General features: G+C 42.5%; 1 protein-coding gene across 51 annotated transcripts in view; it reads right to left on the bottom strand.

The window, feature by feature from the left end:
- Nucleotides 1-7,326: 7,326 nt before the first annotated feature.
- Nucleotides 7,327-15,062, bottom strand: part of dlg1a (discs large MAGUK scaffold protein 1a) — a 220,569-nt gene continuing 212,833 nt past the window's right edge. For 50 of the 51 annotated variants that reach the window (XR_012407163.1, XR_012407164.1, XR_012407165.1 and 47 more), the window contains 4 exons: nucleotides 13,361-13,533; nucleotides 13,091-13,200; nucleotides 12,914-13,005; nucleotides 7,327-8,996 (listed from right to left, as the gene is read on the bottom strand). Coding sequence is in view for 47 of the 51 variants with exons in the window: in XM_005165898.6 (XP_005165955.2) it covers nucleotides 8,890-8,996; nucleotides 12,914-13,005; nucleotides 13,091-13,200; nucleotides 13,361-13,533 (482 nt within the window). In the remaining 4 variants the exon portion in view is untranslated. 51 annotated transcript variants of the gene reach the window in all.

The raw sequence follows: 15,062 nt of genomic DNA, 5'->3' as shown, positions 1-15,062 counted from the left end.
ACAACCTATAATGTAAACAAGTTGTCATTTAATAAGAATATATCAATAACTCATTTTTTACAAAAATGTAAGATAGACAGCTCTAAGGTGACGATATGTTCATCTTTATATATTGATTCTTCTATAATTAAAATTTTTGCTTTTTAATATTTTTGGCAAACCGTAAATAAGTGAATTATTTGTCCCCATTATTTGTATTATGTACAACAATTCTGGTTCTCGAATCTGATTGGCTGATAGCCATGAGATGTTTCTTAATAACAGCACTCCTACAGCCTCTTCACTCTTGCGTGAAGCAGATCAGAAGCAGAACTTACTACAGTTTGACAAATATTGCAGCTGTTGGACAACATAATTTACTTTTGAGGCTTTTTCAGCCGAGAATAGTTGTTTAGATTGCATCTATTCAGTTTATTTATAAGGATAGTGCCTATTTTAAATATTTATTATTTCTGAGATACAGCACGTCAATATCCATCAGCCTGTCATACTGAGCAGAGCAAAGACGGGTCCATCCACAAGATGGCAAAAGAGACCACATAACAAACCATTACTCAGCTTAATTTCTAACTATAGCTGATCAAATCATTTTTAAACTGGTGACTTTCCATTATGTCGTGTAATCAGGATATTAAAGCAAACGAAAAAAGACTCACCTTTCAAAGACCACCAATAATTTTACTGAGCAACAGTCACGCCATAATACACCATAATACGTTCGTCATGGTTCTCTTTCATCATCTCGTGTTCGAGATCCACCTATGGGAAGGCATCCGTGCCTGACCTCTGCAGAAGCATCCAATTGCACCAAGTCTGGCTTGACAGACAGAAGCGCGTGCCCAATGGCAGGTAAAGAACCGCCCCTTTACCTGTGCGCATAAATCATTCTGCACGCGCTGCTATTCCTCAGTTAACATTCGCTTCTCGCTGACTCTGCAACTCTACAACTCGGTTGGATTACTGCTGCTCATTTACGTGTCTTCAGGAGGACATATCTTTTGATCAGCCTCCACCAGACGTGACAGTCTGTTATCCGACCAGGTTAGTTGTGGTTGCGCATCCCGAGCTGCCCACGCTCCTCTTACACCTGTCCCTGTCCACGGCTGCCCGCCTCGGATATATCACTTTCTAAATCTGCCGCTTCTCCCGAGCACTCATCACGGGCCTGCCCGGCCGCGTGTGGCGCGCTTATTGCTGCAAAGGACCCCCACCCCTTCTGTGTTGTCTGCTTGGGCCTCAAGCACGCTCAAGAGGCGTTGGAAACCCCAGAGAATTGCAGCCATTGTCTTAAATTACAGAAAAAGCTTCTGCGGCGTCGTATGAAAGTTGCAGCGAATCAATGTGTTGAATTTTCTGATTCAGATGGGGGACATGGTGACGACAGCGCTCAGCCGGGGGACTCCCGGGGCGCTATGTCTCTCGACTGGGCTGACCAGCCCAATCCTGCGTTCCCCGAAGAGGACATCTTCGTGGGTGTTCCGCTGTTCGCTGATGAACCGGCCGGTTCTGGCGACGATGACGACATGGGTCTCTTGGGTGTTTCAGAGGACGAGGAGGCCATCCCGCCCTCTGGCGCTCCCCAGATTCACACTCCCACGACCGTACCCCAGTCCATCCTCCTAGATGTGTGTGAGCGAGCGGCCGCTCGCCTCAACATCGAATGGCCAGCTCCACAGAGTGCCACCGTCCAGGAGAGGGACATTTATGATGGGAAGTTGCTGGGGCCTCCACCAGGTTCGAGGAAACAACTTTTTCCCGTCCTCCTAGCGTGTGCAAAGCACATGAAGCACTACTGGGGTGACCCGCTTAACCTTAAACAAGGTCTCGCGGATCTGGAGGTTAAGGATATGGCATCGATCGGCATGGTTGACCCACCCGAAATCGAGCCATCAAACGCTCGACACCTCAGCCCCATTCAGGGCGGGCTATTCGCCCCACCAAAACCGGTCCTGCCAAACAAAATGGACCGCTTTTCTGCCTCTGTTCACCAGGCCGCCTATAGGTCCTCAGCCGTAACTGTGAGGGCTCTTAATGTCTCCTCGCTCCTCTCCGCTTACCAGGCGGAGCTGTTGGATGACTTGGGACAGCAACTGGACAAGGGAACCCCCTCCCCATCACTGTCGAAGGAGATTCTCACAGTTAATGACCCCGTCCTCCGTCCAAGCCTGCGGGCGTTCCATGGCGCATTCGGTGGTAGGAGAGCGCGCGCTCTAGTTGAATCTGTCGGGCCTCCCTGACAGTGAAAAGAGGCGAATTGCGGGCGCTCCAGTAGAGCCCGGACAGGCTCTCTTTGGCCCCGCTGTTGCATTAATGCAACAACGCTGCAACGACAAAAAGAAAGAGGATGAAGCCTTCAAATTATGTGTTCCTAGGAAAGCTGCTCCATGACAGGTGCCCCCAGCGCGCGCCCCTATTCCCCCTGCCACAGGGCGGAATTTCCATCAGGGCAAGGATAAACCTCGCACCAGACCCCCTTCGCAACAGGGCAACCATCCTTCTGCAAAACCTTGGGGAAGAACAACGCCCGATGCCGCGGGAAAAACCCCTGCCCCAACCCCCTCGGGTCCGAAAAGCAAGCGGCCGGCCTGATGTTCAGCCAATGGGGGCGCCAGGTCTGTGTTCATGAGCCACAAGCCCTACAGACTATTTTCCTGCCCCAGAGCTTCTGTCCAAAAGACGGAGAATAGCTCAAAAGGAGGTCGTCCACCCCATGTGTTCAGTGGACATTGAGTGTTCTCGCCCCAGGTTCAAGGGGTCTGTTGTGAGGAAAAGTGTTCAAGCAGTGTCACCACACCGTTCAAACTTTGTTCCCCTCACTCAAATAAAGGCTTCGGCCCATGTGTTCCCAAACACAAAACACACAAAATACACCTCAAAACAAACGAATCAAATGAATTCGTTCCCAAAAGAACAGATTTCTGTGAACCCCTGCATGTCACTACTAGTTTGTCCACTAGAGGGCGCCATTGCACCAGAAATGAACAAACCGGCCGAATTTGCAGTAAGCAGTTCTCCGGTGTGTGTGGGGTCACTTGCGAATCAGGTAACAGCCTGGCAGTCTGTGTCAGCACCCGAATGGGTAATTCACACAATAACCAGGGGATACAGGCTTCAGTTTGCCAAAAGACCCCCACATTTCAACAGAGTTCCCTCTTCTCAAACAGAAGAGAGATCTGCTCACATTCTGAAAGACGAAATCTCCTCTCTTCTGCAGAAGGGGGCGGTTCGAGTGGTACCCCCGCACCTGATTGGGCAGGGGTTTTACTCTCGTTATTTCTTAGTTCCAAAGAAAGACGGCTCTCTTCATCCTATTTTGGATCTCCGAGTGTTGAACAAACATTTGAGGAAATACAGCTTCAGAATGTTAACACACAGTTCTCTCTTAGGCTCAGTAAATCAGAACGATTGGTTCACATCGATCGATCTGAAAGATGCTTTTTTCCACATAAGGATCTATCCTCCGCACATGAAATTTCTTCGTTTCGCTTACCAGGGCGTTCACAGTTCTTCTGTTCAGGCTCTCACTAAGGCCGAGGACGTTCTGTCTGTGTGCGGAGGCGGGGCTTGCGCCGCTGAGAACAGCTGGTCTCAAGATCCTGACATACATAGACGTTTGGCTGATCATAGTCGATTCGCGAGAGAAAGCAATTCAAAATACTTTCCGTGTGCTCACTCACATCAAAGCACTCAGTTTCCGGGTAAATGTGAGCAAAAAGCAGTTTCACTCCATCCCAAAATGTGACTTTTCTGGGACTGGAGCTGAATTCAGTTACGATGCGCGAGCGCCTGTCGCAAGAGCGCATTCTCTCTCTTCTGAATTGTCTCTCACAATTCAGGGAAGGAGCAAGGGTACAGTATCGTACATGTCTCAGACTACAACGTCTCATGGCCTCGGCTATTCATGTCCTGCCACTAGGCCTTTTGAGAATGAGGGCGTTCATGAAGTGGGTTTTATCTCTTCATCTCAGCCCGTTATGCAATCTCTCCCTTTATGTCACAGTCACGCGCTCGTGCACAACAGCGCTGCGCCACTGGAGGAATGCAGAGTTTTACGCTCATGGGAGCCCCCTCACTGTGTGGAAAGCTCTAAAACATTTTCTGCCCCGCCTGCAGGGGCATCATGTGCTAGTGCGGTGCGACAACACTACAGCTGTAGCACATATCAACCACCAAGGGGGGATGCGATCCTTCAAGCTCCACGCCTTAGCTCACAAGCTTTTAGTATGGAGCAGGCAACATTTTCTGTCGTTACGGGCGACGCATGTCCCAGGCATTCTGAACAGGGGTGCAGACCTTTTGTCAAGGGGGAACCCACTCTACGGGGAGTGGCGTCTCCATCCTCAAATAGTGGGCCTGCTTTGGAAGAGATTCGGCCAGGCAGACGTCAATCTCTTCGCCTCGCGCGAAAAAGGCCATTGACCTATGTTCTTCTCGCTACAGGACGAGGATGCCCCCCTCGGCGTGGACGCACTGGCTCATCCATGGCCCAATGTGCTGCTCTATGCGTTCCCTCCTCTTTGCCTAATAACCCCAACACTAGTCAGGGTGAAGGAACAAGGCTTGAGACTGATCCTGATAGCACCGAGGTGGCCCAGGGCTCCATGGCTGGCAGAGATAATTCCTCTTCTGCATGCACAGCAATGGCCCCTCCCATTACGTACGGACCTCCTGTCCCAAGCGAATGGGGAAATCTACCATCCTTGTCCAGACAGGGTGGCTCTCTGGGCTAGGCCCGTGAAAGGGCAAACCTAAATACACTGGGGCTTTCTCCACGTGTTATTGCAACTATTCAGAACGCTAAAGCCTCCTCCACACGGTCCCTTTATGACTACAAGTGGTGCGTGTTTGAGGAATGGTGTGAGGAGCGCAGACTGATTTCATATCAGTACTCAGTCGCTGACATTTTGGGCTTTCTGCAAGGCCTTATGGAATGTGGAAAATCCTTTTCTACAATCAAAGTCTATCTAGCAGCCATCACTGCATGTCATGTAAGGTTTGATGGCAGCACGGCTGGGCAACACCCTCTTATTGGTAGATTTATGAAGGGTGCCCGTCGTTCCCTTAAAGTCACTAGAAGAGTTGTTCCTGAGTGGGACCTCTCCATGGTGCTGGATGCTTTGACTCACCATCCTTTTGAGACCCTAGAGGCTATTTCTCTGAAGCATCTGTCTTTCAAGACAGCTCTGCTGCTGGCCTTGGCTTCAGCTAAACGTGTCAGTGATCTACATGCACTCTCTGTTCACCTCTCGTGCATTAAATTCTCCCTCAGTGGAGAAAAGGTTTCTCTCAGGCTAACCCGGCCTTAATGCCAAAATGCTTCCCTAATTTTTCTTGTGAGGGGGTAAAGCTTTCCGCTTTCCACCCTCCTCCATTCTCCTCCACTGGGGATCAGAGGCTTAATGCTTTATGTCCTGTTCGAACTCTGCGGGCCTATATCAACAGGACCAGCTCTTTTAGAAGAAGTGACCAATTCTTCATTTCTTGGGCCCCCCCAAACTGGGGGAATCCCATTTCTAATCAACGCCTCTCTCATTGGCTAGTGGAAGCCATCTCTCTGGCATATGAATCTAAGGGAGTGCAGCCTCCAGGGGGCCTCAGAGCACATTCCACTAGAGGCATGGCTGCTTCTTGGGCTCTATTTAGAGGGGTTTCCTTGCAGGACATTTGTGCCGCTGCAAGCTAGCCCTCTCCACATACATTTGTCAGATACTACCGTCTTGATGTTACTCAGACTCCGGTAGCTCATTCTGTCTCAGGTGTGGGCTCTTCGTAGCCCTGTGCCGCATGCCTTTAACAACTTTTTGAGCCTAGTTGGTCTAACTTGGCTTAATTTTGTCCCTAAGTGTTATCATACCCTCACCTGACACAAATTATATACATTTTATATGTACAAACAAATACATATATTGTATACATATATATTATATATGCTCCAGCATATTGTGTTTTCAGGTGTCCTCAAACGCATGTTACCACATGCTTTGTGACGTGTCATGCACCGCCTTTCAGGAGACCGTCCGCTGGCTTGCTGGGCCTCGCTGTGAGTGTATTGGGCAACCGGGGAGCTGTCCATATCTCCCATAGGTGGATCTCGAACACGAGATGATGAAAGATGATGAAAAGTTCTCTGAAACATCGAGTGGACAGATCCACCAAGTTTGCCCCGCTTGCTACACGAGAAGCGAATATGCTCACTGAGGAATAGCAGCGCGTGCAGAATGATTTATGCACACAGGTAAAGGGGCGGTTCTTTACCTGCCATTGGGCACGCGCTTCTGTCTGTCAAGCCAGACTTGGTGCAATTGGATGCTTCTGCAGAGGTCAGGCACGGATGCCTTCCCATAGGTGGATCTCTCCACTCGATGTTTTAGGGAACCGGGGTTATGAACAGTAACCTATTGTTTTGGGTCCCCTTAAAACAGTAAAGTTGTGTTGATATTTGCAAGTGACTAATTGCAGCGCGTTTCTTCGGTTTATTTGCAATACGTGTTGTCAAGTTGTTGAAGATCGTTTCTTTATTTGCTGATGTTTTTTGTAAGCCTTATAATCTTAAAATGTGAGCAAAATATTTTGTCATCACTTTAGACATTACGCTAGAGAATCATTCAAATACTAGCTCTAAAATGACGTTTGTGAAGTAGCAACAGTTTCAGCTGTTCTGACGTCAGTTGCAGATGTGAATAAATGGCGGAAAAAAGTAGTTCCTCATACAAAAGTAGTTTTAGACTCTCAGTGTTTGATTTTCTTGTTTATATAGGTGATTATGCCGTCAAACTGTATTATAAACACAATATCACACAAGTAGCAGTGCAGTATGGCTGTATATAGACACTGTTGGGACACTAAGGTTCTGCACAAGACTTTTGGCCAGCGGAGAAATTAAAATGGTCGTGCCCAACTGAGTCTGGTTCTTTCGAGGTTTTTTTTTTCTTCACTCCCATCAGGTGAAGTTTTTTTTTTCCCTCTCCGCTGTCGCCACTGCCTCGCATGGTTCAGGATTGGTAGAGCTGCGCATCGATGAATTTGCTCTTCAGTGTTTGAACTCTCAGTAATGATTAAATCACACTGAACTGAGCTAAACTGAACTGAACTGAACTTAAACACTAAAACCTGAACCACACTGTTCCAGTTACTATGACCATTTATGTGAAGCTGCTTTGACACAATCTACATTGTAAAAGCGCTATACAAATAAAGCTGAATTGAACTAAGGTACGAGGCTGCAACGCAAGCCTCCCACCAGTGATAATATACACATACACACACATCTTATATATACATTTTATATATAGCCTACACACAAAAGCATTCAAAAAACACAGCATATGAGAAAAAAAGTTTTTATTAGCTGTTCTCCTCTTTGACAAATGGAATGAATCAAGTTGGCAGATTATGTACATTATCTAGTCAAAATGTGTTAGAAAGCCATGATGACAAGTTAGAGAAGCAATCTTTTAGAAAACAATCATCTCCGAGTTAAAAAACGAAAGAAAAAAAAATAGCGGGGATGCCGTCAGCACCCCCTGGTGGACAGTTAAAGGCAAAGCAAATCTCTCTTCAGCTACGGGCATTCAACAATTCCCATACAGCCTTTCAGGTTTACAGTTCATGCCAAATCCCTCTCCTCCGCTCCTTGCTGATGAAGACTATTGCTTTAAGAAATCATGCACGTCACATGAGAAAGAAAATATGACAGAATTACACAGGAGAGAGAGACAAAGAGAGAGCTGAATACTACAAACTGCCAACTTGAGTTTTGTTTTCATATTGTTGGAGCAGATGCAAATGGAAATCCACCATCCAGCCTAGTGTGCGTGTGTGTGTCAGTGTTTTTGCATAAAGACAAACCAGAAACAACAAAAGTGATGGTGGTAAAAGTAAAGGAAAAAAAAATATATATCTATTTATATTTATTTTATATACATACACGCATAGTCATTCGAGTGTATGCTTGACATTATAAAGAAAATAATTCCCATAGGTGTAGAGTTCAATTAAAGCTCAATATAGACTTTCATTATAACAAAATAGGCAGTATACTGAGGGTTGAATATACATTACAATTTATACTCTCTTATTTGCATTGCTGTTTTTTGAAGTAAGAATATGTCGTCACCTGGATTTGAAATATAATCGTAAGCCGTTCCTCTGCTAAAAGCTACTCCCAGATGCACCTTAATTAAAATGTACACAGATCGTTAAGACAAATAGACATTTAATATAAAAAGAAGAACTTTTGTGCCAAATATTAAATTTTTTATCATCCTCTTTGTGTACTGGCGACAAAAACAGATCAGCTGCATAAAGTGAACGGGTTGCTTGATTTTAGAAGAAAACTAAAGTCATATGGTGGCTGAAAGTCACATGGTTTAAATCTGTCTGACATAAAAACGTAAGAACAATATGTTAACTGAAACAGAATAATCCAAACATGCAAAAAAACGTGCAAAGTTTTGCTTTATGTCTTTCCAGAGACAGACATGAAAGCTTCTGATCATATACTGGGGGGGTAAAAAATGAAGAACAAACCAAAATGTGTATAATGCATTAACTTATTGGTTTTCCTTCGAGAAAGTCACCTCCCTTAAACATTAAGGAATCTGTACCGTATAATCTGTCCAGTAAGTCGCTGGTCAAGCACGTCTCCTCCCAGTGGAGGACCACATGCGGAGATTGGGATGCGAGTTCTAGACAGTAGTTTCAAAGAGAGGCATGAGAGAAAGAGGAAAAACCCCAAACCCATCCAAAGAAAACGCATTTCTTATGCTCAGGAGTTGGAAAGCCAATGCAAGCTGCAGGCCATGTTAATATTAAAAAAAGGAAACAGAAAGATTAAAAAAAAATACAAAAAGTTAAAAGAAGTGTAAGGTTTATTTGTCTTCGGCCCCCTCACAATTTCTCTTTGACGGGAACCCAGATGAAGGGTCCAGACTGCTCCTCGATGATCTGCTTCACCTGGTTGTAGATCTCCTCCAATGTGTCCCCTTGAACAATGGCTGAGGGGCAAGATAAAAAAACAAGCATTGATAAGTATCACTAAAGTCATGTGATAATCTGGCTACTCAAACAAGCATGTTTGCTCTTGGTCTCAAAAAAATGATTTTTGCTACTTGTTCAAATTTTTTTTTTTAAAACGAGCTGAATCAACATAATTCTTCAAATGTTTTATATTTTATGTTCAATCCACTTAAATTTGTAAAAACAATTAAGTTAACTTAGTAGATTTGTGTTGGGACAACATGAAGGAATTGTGTGGAACCCAGCATTTTTACAGTGTGTTATAATCACTAAAACTGCTAAACTAATCAATTAAGTTAGGTGATTTCCAAAAACTTAATTCATTTTATTAAACTATTAAAATAGAGACACAGCAATAGCGTCAGATGTAGCACACTTTATAGCACCAGTTTAAACTTTCAGACACCTTTACGGCACTCACATACATTTATATTAAATACAGGCCAGAACTGAACATGGAGGATGGTCTCATTAAACGATGAACTTATGTGTGCCATTGTGTGCAAGGTTTATAGATATATAACCATCTCAATATTGGGGGTCGTGAGTCACTGGCATTATTATTTAGGGGGTCACAGACTGAAAAGTTTGATAACCCCTGCATTATAGGGATTCACTAATTCATTTTCTTTTCGGCATAGTCCCTCTATTAATCTGGGCTTGCCTCAGCGGAAAGAACCACCAATTTATCCAGCATATGTTTTACGCAGCTGATACATTATAGGAATAGTTCACCCAAAAAAATAAAAATTACCCTTTAACTTACCCCTAAAGTGAAGTTTATTTATAAACTAATTTCGGGAGGATCACATGCTTGTGATTGCTTGCAGCCGGCCCCGCATTATTCAACTTATGATTCACCAATCAGATGATTTCTAAATGGTCTGTACCGCAAGTTCTATATGACAGCCATCTTCGTTCTGAAGAATCCCTCCTTCCACCCCTACTTCTCCTCCTTTCCTAGATGGGTGGCACAGTGGCCCAGTGGTTGGCACTGTTGCCTCATAGCAAGAACGTTACTGGTTCTAGTCCTTACCAAGCCAGCCGATGTTTCTGTGCAGAGTTTACAAGTTCTCCCCATGCTCACGTGGGTTTCCCCCAGGTTCTCCGGTTTCCCCCCACCATCAAAAAAACATGCAACTTAAGTTAATTGACTAATCCAAATCGGCACCATAGACATGCTCCTAGCAAATAGTTATCTCTTAAGAGCAATCCCTATCTGTTCATTAGCTACTACATCAGGGGAGTTCTTGAGATCTACCTGAGCTCTATCTCCCCTCTTGCGTTGCAAACGGGAGAGAGGGAGCCCCGAGCTCGAGGATCTTATGAGCTCAGGACTCTCTCCCGGTGCAGCATGCCAAACAAGCTTTATAAACAATTATCGGCTAAGTGTGAACTCTTGAAACATTATCAGTGTATATGACTTTCTTCTTTTAGACAAACACAGTTTGAGCAGTTTTTAATAAATGTGTTGAACGGAGGCTCATTTTTGAAGCTTCAAAAAGCACATAAATCCATTGTAAAACTAGCCCAAATACTGCCAAGTCTTATGAAGCAGATTGATGTTTTTCTAACAAGAGTATTTCAAATATTGAAATTATAATCTCAATCACTGACTGACATTGGCTGCTGAATGTGTTCTCGACAACTTCTTGTCTGATCTTTTACTTGATGAATGACGCATTCATAGCGAAAGCTCTGATTAGAGTAAACAAACAAGAATAACAAAATGCCAGTAACTGACTGGAAGTGGAAAACAAGACTTACCATGGATTGATACACTTTTAAAAGCTTCAAAAAAGGGCTAGTAACTCAACACCATTATACAGCAACAAAAAGCCAGAATAAAATGTAAAATATACTCTGTGTTCTCCTGAAAGAAGATAGTGATATACACTTTGTTAAGGGTGAAGAACTACGGGGTCATTTTCTTTTTGAATGAACCATTCAACTGCTTGTTGCCTTGGTTATTATTGACAGCTCTTAGATTGTTGAGTGAACATATTTAATAAAACTAAACTGAACTAGATCACTGCTCTAGTGCTTTGGTCAGTGCAGCAACAAACACTGAAAAGAATGGGTTTCATAGCACAGAGCTTTCTGCATCCAGCCTGAAAGCTACTTTATATAAGCAGTGACTACTATGTGAGGAAGAGTGAAACCAGTAGGCTGAACACTGCTGGGCAATGTGGTGCAGCATAGCTAATTTTTGACTAATAAATTCTGTGTACACTCACTTGCCACTTTATTAGGTACACCCGTCCAACTGCTTGTTAGCACAAATTTCTAATGAGCCAATCACATGGCAGCAACTCAATGCATTTAGGCATGTTGACATTGTCAAGACGATCTGCTGCAGTTCAAACTGAGCATCAGAAAGAGGAAGAAAGGTGATTTAAGTGACTTTGAACAAGGCATAGTTGGTGCCAGAAGGGCTGGTCTGAGTATTTCAGAAACTGCTGATCTACTGGGATTTTCATGCACAACTATCGTGAGCGGAAGTTCTGTGGGCGCAAATGCCTTGTTGATGCCAGCGGAGAATGGTCAAATTGGTTCCAGCTGATAGAAAGGCAACAGCAACTCAAATAAACACCTGTTACAAACGAGGTATGCAGAAGAGCATCTCTTAATGCACAACACGTCAATCCTTGAGGTGGATGAACTGCAGCAACAGAAGACCACACCGGGTGCCACTACTGTCAGATAAGAAAAGGAAACTGAGGCTACAATTCACACAGGCTCACCAAAATTGGACAAAAGAAACTTGGAAAAACGTTGCCTGGTCTGATGTGTCTGCTGTGACATTCAGATGGTAGGGTCAGACTTTGGCACCAAAACATGAAAGCATGAATCCATCCTGCCTTGTATTAACGGTTCAGACTGCTGCTGGTGGGGTAATGTGTGGGGGATTTGTTACTTTCAGCAGGATAACGCAGCATGTCATAAAGCGCAAATCATTCCAGACTGGTTTCTTGAACATGACAATGAGTTCACTGTACTCAAATGGCCTCCACATTCACCAGATCTCAATACAATAGAGCACGTTTGGGATGTGGTGGAACGAGAGATTCGCATCATGGATGTGCAACCGACAAATCTGCAGCAACTGCATGATGCTATCATGTCAATATGGACCAAAATCTGAGGAATATTTCTAGTACCTTGTTAAATCTTCACCATGAAGTATTGAGGCTGATCTCAAGGCAAAAGGGGGTCCAACCCGGTACTAGTAAGGTGTAATTCATAAAGTGGTCGGTGAGTGTGTACATATTTAGTTTATAAACATATTTTCAAAGATCTCAGAGGTTTTAATCTCTCACTTTCCTGAAGCTTAGTCGCCACAGCAGAATGAACTGCCATTTATTCTGGTACATGTTTTACCAGTGTATCTCTTTTCAGCCGCAAGCCAGCGCTGGGAGACCACTAAGTCCTGAACCCCAAGTAACCACCCATAGACTCTCTCATTCACACACACTAATTTGGTTCATCCAATTCACCTATAACACATGTATTTGGTCTGTGAGTGAAACCAGAGCACCCAGAAGAAAGACATGTAAACACGGGTGAGCTTGCAGAGGGACTCGAACCAGTTCTTGCTGTGAGGTGAGAGTGCTAACCACTGTGCAGTGAACATGTTTTATCATCCGGTATTGTTTTTATGCCTATTAAGGTCCATTGCAAGGGCAATTTTTAAAAATCTTTTGTTTGCCATAAAGCAAAGTGGTTTGGCACAAGGAAATGACAGAATTTTATATTTTGGAGTGAATAGTGCACGTGTGCCCAAAAAAAACAGTTTAAATGTAGATGTTTTTTTTTCTTTTTTTTTTTTCAGGAAACTAAAGTAAAATAACCGCAGGTGACAATGACTTATCAGAAAGGTCACAGCTGTCCTTACCGGTGAAGTGCTCAAGGAACTCCTGCTCCAGTTTCATAGCTCTGTCATAAGTCTTCCTTCCCTGCTCCTCCATCAACCTCTTATTCATCTCTCTGAGAAACACATAGAAGACTCGTCACTAATCAAATCAAATATAATCAAGGTTAAACAGAGAGATTGACAACTAAAATAACATACAAAATATTCTCCACTGATTTTGGTTTGATGAACACAGCTATGGGGTAAAGCTGTGCCAACTGAAGCCGTTTAATGGCATTGCCGGAGACGTCCAGAATGCAGTGCTTGCCCTTAAAAAAAGAAGAAAAATGAAATTAAGATTGTCATGGGAAAACATGATGCATGAACGGTGTCAAATCTAAAGGTCACGCAACTCGCAAAAATAAAAAAACTTTTTTTATTGCACTCATAAATTCCTTTATTACTTCCGAACAAGCTGAACTGACTCACCTTTTCTGCAACCTCTCGCACAGACTGCACACTCGTCCCGTACAGGTGGTTGTTGTACTGTCCGGCCTCGATGAACTTGTGATCCTGAATGTCTTTTTCCATCTGCTCCCGTGAATTCACAAAATGGTAGTCTCTGCCATCGACCTCGTAGTCCCGCTTTGGTCTAGTTGTGTCTGGTCAGACATCGGAAATGATCATTAAAACAGAGCAGATGATATGGTAACACTATAATAACTGCACACTATAAATAATTTATTACGCATTTGCAGATGGTTTGTTTATGATTTTATAAGCTTTAACTCTACATTGATATACATTAGTATGTAGTTTATAAATACAACTACAAATGCTGTATTCTTGGCTAAGGAGCACACTTATAATGTGCAAAATAATTGTATTTGCATAATTTGTTATTAATTTATTTCCATTACAAATATTTAGCTATTTTTTATATAATTGTTTAAACATTTAGCAAACTGTAAAATAATTGTTTTTGTTTTTTTTAGATGTGATTGCAAGGATTTATTCATTACTTTACATAACTTTATTTTAATTTGCACTTCACACTATCAAAAAACAAATAACTAAGACTTTTAGCTCATTAAACTACAAACTAGCTGCTAATTTATATTTAATAAGGTAGTAGTTGGATTTAGGTATTGGTAGGATTATGAATGTAGAAAAAGATCATGCTTTATAAGTTCTAATAAAATGTTAATATAATAGCCAAGTAAATAAGCCAGAGGGAAATGGTGTGAATTGTTACTTATACTAAAATGTTACTGATATTTTTTTTGTTCTGAATCAGTCGTTTATGTTTGCTGTTTAAAATATAACTGAGCCTTTACGTGTCATTTATAAGGAATTCATAAATCATACAGTGAATAGTCCTCACTTTAGATGAGCTCACAAAGTTGGGGGAGTTTGTGTCAATAAAGGGTTTATTAACATACAGAGTTAGTATTGCTATTCATTCATTCATTTTCTTTTCAGCGTAGTCCCTTATCAATCAGCCAATCGTTTATCAATCATTTACTGACTCATTTTGAATGTTCTTAATAAGCACAAACTACTTTTAAATTACTGCTTTGTAAATAATGCAATACTTCAGTACTTAAAAATGAATCATAAACAATAATTAAGTACATTATAAATTAGGGGTGTAAAAGATTTCCGTTGACCTGTGATTCGTACGGATCACAACCAATGGTTTGGAACACATGAGAGCTGTGGATTAATAATTTTTTTCTACTTGTACATTAATCCTAAATTTGTAACAATCCCAGAGAGATCACATCTCGCGTCATTCAATTCACATGTATAAATGCATCCTATAAATGTTATTAGGTTATTGGATGTGTTATTTTTTAAGGTTATTAAAGGTGTTTTCTGTCACTACTTGTTTAGCCTGTATTAATGCATTCAGTGTAAGCTGCACAATTGATCAATAAAAGATCTGGATCTCAACACCCACGCAACAGTTATAAATAATGGTGATTTGCATATGTTTATTAATTTAAAAAGTCTTTAATCTTAAGAGTTAGTTATGAACTTATAGTCAAATAACACACAAGTACTGGGATAACAGTTTATAGTTTAGATCAGTGATTCTCAAACTTTTTTCATCAAGTACCACCTCAGAAAAAAATTGTCTCTCCAAGTACCACCATAATGACGAGGCAGATTAATTATTGGAGTTTGT

The sequence above is a fragment of the Danio rerio genome, chromosome 6, assembly GCF_049306965.1.
Source record: "Danio rerio strain Tuebingen ecotype United States chromosome 6, GRCz12tu, whole genome shotgun sequence".
NCBI classification, from domain to species: Eukaryota; Metazoa; Chordata; class Actinopteri; order Cypriniformes; family Danionidae; genus Danio; species Danio rerio.
This window is presented reverse-complemented; position numbering and strand designations above follow the sequence as displayed.